The sequence below is a fragment of the Hibiscus syriacus genome, unplaced genomic scaffold (assembly GCF_006381635.1).
Source record: "Hibiscus syriacus cultivar Baekdansim isolate YM2019G1 unplaced genomic scaffold, ASM638163v2 tig00110183_pilon, whole genome shotgun sequence".
NCBI classification, from domain to species: Eukaryota; Viridiplantae; Streptophyta; class Magnoliopsida; order Malvales; family Malvaceae; genus Hibiscus; species Hibiscus syriacus.
In genome coordinates, this window is record NW_024062614.1 from 709,237 (window position 1) to 717,181 (window position 7,945).

General features: G+C 38.3%; 1 protein-coding gene across 1 annotated transcript in view; it reads left to right on the plus strand.

The window, feature by feature from the left end:
• Window positions 1–7,595, plus strand: part of LOC120217101 (DExH-box ATP-dependent RNA helicase DExH1-like) — a 38,340-nt gene extending 30,745 nt beyond the window's left edge. The window contains 6 exon segments of the mRNA XM_039214307.1: window positions 5,476–5,635; window positions 5,752–6,025; window positions 6,097–6,289; window positions 6,391–6,577; window positions 6,784–7,152; window positions 7,271–7,595. Coding sequence (XP_039070238.1) covers window positions 5,476–5,635; window positions 5,752–6,025; window positions 6,097–6,289; window positions 6,391–6,577; window positions 6,784–7,152; window positions 7,271–7,402 — 1,315 coding nt within the window. The 3' untranslated portion in view covers window positions 7,403–7,595.
• Window positions 7,596–7,945: the final 350 nt, after the last annotated feature.

Consider the following 7,945-nt stretch of genomic DNA (forward strand, 5'->3'; position numbering starts at 1 on the left):
AGTCTTTTCAGAAGGCTTAGAAGTTGTATAGGAGATCATCAGCCCGACTAAATTTGCTTTTATACCCGGACGACAAATTTTGGATTGCTCTCTCATTGCTAACGAGGGTATTGATTATTGGAGGAAGAAAGGGCTAAAGGGTTGTGTTTTTAAAGTTGATTTTAAAAAGGCTTGTGATACGGTTGACTGGCCTATTTTGTTCAAGGTGATGGAAAAGATGGATTTCGGTTCTACTTGGATAAGTTGGATCAAGAGATGTGTTTCTATCGCTTCGATTTCAGTGTTAGTCAATGGGGTTCCATTCGAGGAGTTTCCAATGGCCACGGGTCTTAAACAGGGATGTTCACTCTCTCCTTTATTATTTAATCTAGTTGGGGAATTATTGAATTTATTAATTCGAAGGGCTGTTTCTGAGGGATTAGCAAGGAGAAAGGGTCCTTTAATCTTACGCACTTGCAGTTTGCGGATGACCTAATTATTTTTTGTGGAGTTTCGAAGACGCAAATTATGAATGTGAAGAGGGTGCTTAGTATTTGAGGTTATGTCAGGGCTGCAACTAAACCTTAAGAAAAGCAGATTGTTCGGGATTAATATTTCCCAAGAGGAGGTTAAGATTTGGGCATATTTTATTGGTTGTACAGTTGGAAACTTCCCCTCTAACTATCTAGGCCTCCCACTAGGTGCTACTAAGAATTCTTCAGTTATTTGGAAACCAGTGGTGCAGAATTTTCACACTAAATTAGCAGGTTGGAAGGCTGCTACTCTTTCATTAGCAGGGAGATTGGCATTGATCAAATCGGTTCTATCCTCATTGCCTACATATTTTTTTGTCTATGTTCAAGATTCCAACTTCAATCCTTAAGTCTCTCAATTCAATTATGTTTAATTTTTATGGGGAGGGAGAAATGGTATAAAGAAGATACACTGGGTTAAATGGGATGATGTCTGCAGATCAAAGAATGAGGGAGGCTTGGGAGTTCGGAATCTGGTTTGTATGAACAGAGCACTGCTAGGAAATGGTCTTGGAGGTTTGCAAATGAGAGAAGTTTCTGGTCTGATAATTGGGCGACTGTTTCCCCTCTTAAAGAGGTCTTCCCCAGATTATTTGTTCTGTCTGTAAATAAAAATGGGAAGTTAAAAGAGTTTGGTGAGTTCAAGTACTCAGTTTGGTGTTGGCATGTTCAATTGAGAAGGAGTTTGAGTGACTGGGAACTGGTTCAATTCTGCGATCTGATGACCTTAATTCACAATATACCTCTGTCCAAGGATCTGTCTGATGGGTGGGTTTGGAGAGGAAACGGGGATGGGATCTATTCTGTTAAGACCAGTGTCAAAGCTTGCAGTCCTGTTTTGTCAGCTGATTCTTTTTGGATGAAATTCATTTGGAGGGGTTTGGTGCCTCCCAGAGTGGAGGTCTTTTTGTGGCAGGTTGTGCATCATAGACTGCCAGTAAAACAGGAACTACAAAGGAGAGGGGTTTCAGCTGTTATATGTGTCATGTCCCCTTTGTAAAAAAGAGGTTGAATCCTCTTTGCATTTATTTTTTACTTGCCTTGTGGCATGGGCATTGTGGATGAAATTTTTGAAATTGTGGGGTGTTAGTTCGGTTTTGCAGGCCAATGCTCAAAGTTTTCTGATAGCTTGGGAGCATTTGGTCCCTAATTCTAGAATTTGGTCATATATTCCAGGTGTGGTGCTATGGACTATATGGAAATATAGGAATGACATTGTGTTTGATGGGGGTAGGCTCGATCAGATCGATCTGTTTTTTATGGCAAGATGTAGGCTGGCGACCTGGTTCATAACGAATACCAAGGATGTCTCTATTCTAAACGACTCTCTCATCTCTGATCCTACTATTGGGGATTATTGCTCTAAGTCAAGGTGTTCGATCATTGAAATTGTGTCTTGGTCTCCTCCTCCAAAGGGTTTTATTAAACTTAATGTGGATGCAGCAGTGAATGGTGATTGGAGGAAGAGTGGTGTTGGGGGAATTCTTAGAGATGAGGATGGCTCGGTGATGGGCTCTTTTCAAGAGCCTTCTGGTCCAGGTCCTCCGGCGCTGATTGAGTTGTTGGCAGTTAAGAGGGGCCTAATTTTTTTTGAGCCGTTTCATCAGCAGATGAAGGAACGTTTATTGATTGAATCTGACAGTAAGCTTGCAGTAGAGTGGGTCAAGAATTTTGAGCTATGTCCCGGTGTATACTCTAATTTAGTAAAAGATATTGTTACTAAGTTAAGGGAGTTGAATGGTATTATTAGATGGGTTGCTAGGTCAGCCAATGTTGAGGCTGATAGTTTAGCCAAAGCTGGTATTGGCTAGTTTTACATTTGTGATTTGCTTTTGTAGTCTTTGGGTTGGATTATGTAAAGGGAGTGTTTATGTGTTGTTAAACATTATGTATATTGTGGTTTTTAATTAATCCTAAGGCACTCTTTTCCTCCTTCCGCTGATTGAGAAACACTTAGTGTTCCATTAATCATGAAGGGGGTTTTTAACGAGGCCTACATTCCTATCAAAAAAAAAAAAGGGGGAAGCTTGATCAGACAGAATTATTCTTCTTAACAAGAGTTAGGCTTGCTTCTTGGTTTCTAGCAAAGCATAAGGATGTTTCTATTCCTAAGGACTCTTTGATTTCTGATCCTTCAATAGGGGATTCTTACTCGCCCTACAATTTCTTGAAGTCTTCTATAATCCCTTGGCTACCTCCCCCTATGGGTTTCATCAAATTGAATGTGGATGCAGCCACTAGCAGTGATTGGAAGAAATCAGGTCTTGGAGGTCTTTTGAGGGATCATTCTGGTGCAATCCTAGGTTCTTTTCAGGAGCCTGCTGGTTCGGGACCTCCGACATTGAAGGAACTTAAAGCTATTTTTTTTATAGGAATAGGAGGTCTCATTAAAAACCTCCATCATAGTTGACTCTTGAAAAGTGGCAACTAGTTGAGGGAGGAAAAGAGTACCTCAATTTATTAATAGACCAGAATTACATAAGATACACAATACATTCTAGCCCTGAATAACATAAGATATACATAACACTCTAACCCTCGATAATAAAACAGGACATTAATACAAATAGCATTGGGAAACAAAGACCCCTTAGCCTAACCCATCCTCAGCTAGGTCATCAGACTCAACAGAAAGCCTGCAACACTCAACTGATCCCCTGCTTAGCTAACCTGTCCATATTGCAACTCCTAGGAACCCATCTAAGAACGACGCCCTTAGCAGTAACAAGAACTCCAATTTCCTCCACCAAATCACTGAAAAAAGTAGGAGCAGGTTGTAGCTTTAAAATCCATTCCACTGCACATTTGCTATCACTTTCCAAAATAAGTCTACCCTTGTTAGCCCAATTGGAAGAAAAGAAAAAAACCAATCCATTCTTAATAGCTATTCAAAGGGTATTTCTTTCTCTGTCTCTTTTCAGGAGCCTGCTGGTTTGTGACCTCCGACATTGAAGGAACTTAAAGCTATTCAAAGGGGTATTTCTTTCTCTGTCTATTTTCAAGGGAGGGTTAAAGATAGGCTGATTGTTGAGAGTGATAGCAAGGTTGCAGTAGACTGGATCAACAATGTTGATTCATGTCCAGTTGTATATGGTTTCATTGTTAGAGATATAGTGGATAATCTTAGAATTTTGGGGGTTGTTAAATGGGTTGCAAAGACAGTTAATATGGATGTTGATGCTTTAGAAAAGGCTGGTATAGGATGGTTTTTGTGGTGTTCGCATTTTCAGTTTGGTTTTCTAGTTACTGTTCAGTGGGGTTTTCTAGTTACTGTTCAGTGGGGTTTTCTAGTTACTGTTCAGTGGGGTTTGTTGATTGTTGTAAGGGTTATTTGGAATTGATTTTCCTAGGTTGTAATAATTATTTTCTTTAATGAAATTATAAGGCACTCTTTTCCTCCTTCCGCTGATTAAAGAGCTTCTATACAAGCTCCATTAATCAAGGAGGTTTTTAATGAGGCCTTCAAATCTTATAAAAAAAAAATGAGAGAACTAAATGAAGAAGTAGAAACAAACTCTAAAATGCAACTTGTGTGAACTTGTCTTGTTGGAGAGGTCTTTTTTAGGATGTAGAGACCATCACACAGCTCAGCAGTGGCAATCACCCTCTCCGAATCTTGTGCCTGTAATTTGCAAAGATTGGAATGAAATTTAGTGACAGTTTTCACCATATAGCTTACTAACAGAAACGAGATTGCAAGCTAATTTAAGGATTATAAAGGACAGATGAGAGAGTGAGTCCTTTGTTAATTTAATGGTTCTTATTCCTTCTACTTTGGAGAGAGAGTCATATGCTGTTCTAACAGTTGAGTGACTAGGTTGTGGACTGAAGCTTTGAAGAACGTTAATATCACCGGTCATATGGGCTGATGTTCCAGAATCTACTATCCAAGATTTGTTTGCAGCAATAGTGGCAAAGGAGAAAATTCCTTGATGTGCCATCAAAATAAAATGTTGATCATGACAGATTGACATCTGCCCAAGAAGCTTTTGTAGTGCTCCAATCTGCTCCTTAGTGAAGTGATTGTTGTCACTGTTGGTGGTGGAAACACCCTCCGTATTAGCATGACAGACTATAGGAATAAGTGAGGAATTGAAGAGGGTATTTTGTGATGAATGCTGGTCCAATTCGGAACTGATTTCAGAGTAAAATGTTGGTGTGTACACCATAGTATTCCAGGATCGGAAACTAGCCTGATACCATGTGAATTTACTGAAAAGAGGACAGAGTTGTTTTTCTCTGCTATTCCTCTGTTATTCAAATAAACAACTAAATCAGACCTATTAAAATAGGCTGGGTTACAACAGTAGAGTCCAACTAGGATTTACAACATAAGAGCCCTGCTAGGTGTTTACTTTCTTATCTAAACAGATAGCTATCTTGTATTCTACATAGATAAATCTAAAATATCAAGTTTCATACAAAGTAAAATACTAAATACAAAGTACATGGCTATATCCGACATGATCAAATCATCGTGTAAAGAACTAAGCATTAAACCATTAATATGCCCTTACCTGTAGCAAGGATTCTTATCCTAAAGCAATGCAGGAGATACTGAGATTGGCATCCAAGATTCTTCTCATGGTTGGATGGATTGAAGAGCAAGGATGATGCATTATATTTTTAGTTTGGATTCTTGTAAATTCATATGACTTCTTAGATAATATTGTACGAAATATATATGTTATCATTTTTTAATGTCAGAATACAAATTCTAGAATTTCATGTCATTAAAGATGGGTTTTCTTTGTCAAGTGGCGAATAATTAGTTAATGGCCTAACTGCTGTTTTTGCTATGCTACTTGTTTCCATTGCCTGTTTTGCAACATCCATATACCGTTCGTTGCTGTATGCTTCCAACTGGTCACTATGGCCTGTGCTGTTCTACATTTTTTTATCATTTTGTTTTGGTTCTCTTTTATCTCATCTTGAATTCTGAATTTGCTGCTCCGTCTTTCAGAAAAATTGTTTTGGCGACAAATATTGCTGAAAGTAGCATTACCATAGATGATGTTGTGTATGTTATAGACTGTGGAAAGGCAAAGGATACAAGTTATGACGCTCTTAACAAGCTGGCTTGTCTTTTACCATCATGGATTTCAAAGGCTTCAGCACGTCAGGTATTTATTTATTTTCAAGTTCAGGGGTTGATAGGTAATTCTCTACATTTATTCCAAGTTTTGGCTAGTTTCATCTGTTACCAAGATTTCTTTCTGACTTGGTGTGGTTGTTATAGAGACGAGGCCGTGCTGGCCGTGTGCAACCTGGAGTTTGCTATAGGCTGTACCCAAAATTAATTCACGATGCAATGCTTGAGTATCAATTACCTGAAATTCTCCGAACACCATTGCAAGAGTTATGCCTTCATATCAAAAGCTTGCAGCTTGGAACTGTGGGATCATTTCTGGAAAAGGCACTTCAGCCGCCAGATCATCTTTCTGTTGAAAATGCAATTGAGCTTCTTAAAACAATTGGAGCTTTGGATGATACAGAGGAGCTTACACCTCTTGGTATATCTTTTCTCTTTTTAATCATTGTTCTCAAGGTTTGTCAAATATTATCTGAACTGCTCTTTTTGCAGGTCGCCATCTTTGCACTCTACCTTTGGACCCAAACATAGGAAAAATGCTTCTGATGGGAGCCATTTTTCAATGCCTGAATCCTGCCTTGACAATTGCAGCTGCTCTTGCTCATCGTGACCCATTTGTCCTTCCTATAAATAGGAAAGAGGAAGCTGACGCAGCCAAAAGATCCTTCGCTGATGATTCTTGCAGGTTAGGTCGCTTTGCTGAGTTATCCATTCTCCGTGATTTGCAAAATAAACTTGATTATAATCGTGTTTCTAACTGGAAAATATTAACTTTTTTACATGTAGTGACCATATAGCAGTTCTTAAAGCCTTTGAAGGATATAGAGATGCAAAACGTAATGGAAGAGAGAGAGCATTTTGTTGGGAAAACTTTTTATCCCCCGTAACCTTGCAGATGATGGAGGATATGAGAAATCAGTTTATTGACCTGTTATCAGACATAGGATTTGTAGACAAATCACGGGGTGCTAGTGTAAGCTCGTTGTCTTAACTATTCTTATTGCCATGCACAAACCTTATTCTATCTGGCGTTTTTTTTTAATTAAAAAAATAACTAGGTTTTCATTCATTCTGTACACATACTGCTAGTTTTATCAGTCTTTGGTGTTAGTTTTTAACTTGAAAACGCTGTCTGTCTAATTGTGCTTATAATTAAGTTCCATGTGTATTTTTATACAGGCTTACAACCAATACAGCCATGATTTGGAGATGGTATGTGCAATCCTTTGTGCTGGGCTTTACCCAAATGTTGTGCAATGCAAAAGAAGAGGAAAGCGTACAGCATTCTACACTAAAGAAGTCGGGAAAGTCGACATTCATCCTGCATCCGTTAACGCAGGGGTTCATCTCTTCCCATTGCCCTACATGGTTTACAGTGAGAAGGTCAAAACAACCAGCATATTTGTCCGAGACTCGACCAACATCTCTGATTATGCTTTGCTTCTATTCGGCGGTAATCTTATTCCTAGCAAAACAGCAGAGCATATTGAGATGCTTGGAGGGTACCTTCATTTTTCTGCTTCAAAGAGTGTATTAGACTTGATACGGGTAATCACTGGCACGCTTTTCTTTTGCATAAAAAAGTACATCAAACACTTTTAAACATACATGGTTATCTCTGTTTGTTTTGCTTATAATCATCGTCGTCGTCATCGTTTTCATGCAGAAACTGCGAGGAGAACTTGACAAGCTTTTGAACAGAAAGATTGAGGAACCTGGGTTTGATATTTCCGTTGGAGGAAAGGGAGTGGTGTCTGCTGTGGTTGAGTTATTGCACAGTCAAAATGTATGGTACTGAATTTGTACTCTTTTTGACACTTTATATTAGGACGGACTGCTATATATTTATTATGCCATGATATAAGCAAAAATGCAACTTTTTAGGGAATAGACTATGCGTTCTTTTATAGACTTAAGGCAGCTCAGCCGATGATACCTTAGGCACAGCCAATTATTTCATTAATGTAAAAAAACATTACCGTCTTTACTGCCATTTATATCAAAGATTTATGACTAAAGATCGAATGACTCCACTGTGAATGAGTAAATTAGATTGAAAGAGTCAATTTTATAATGAAATTTTGTATTATCTGGTTCGGATTCGTTGATTAATGAGTTAGACATTTATGGTTGTTAGAAAGAAAGAAAAAACAATGTGATAAGTATCTTGTGGATTAACATTTTAACTTGTTAATATGTCAAGTACAATATTGGCTCCATTTGAAACTGTGACATTACCTTCATGGTGAACGTTTAGTAAATTTAGGATCAGAAACTGCTTTATATTAAGAAAATGAGTGAGCAATGGAAGGAAATGATTGACGAAAATAAAGAGAACACG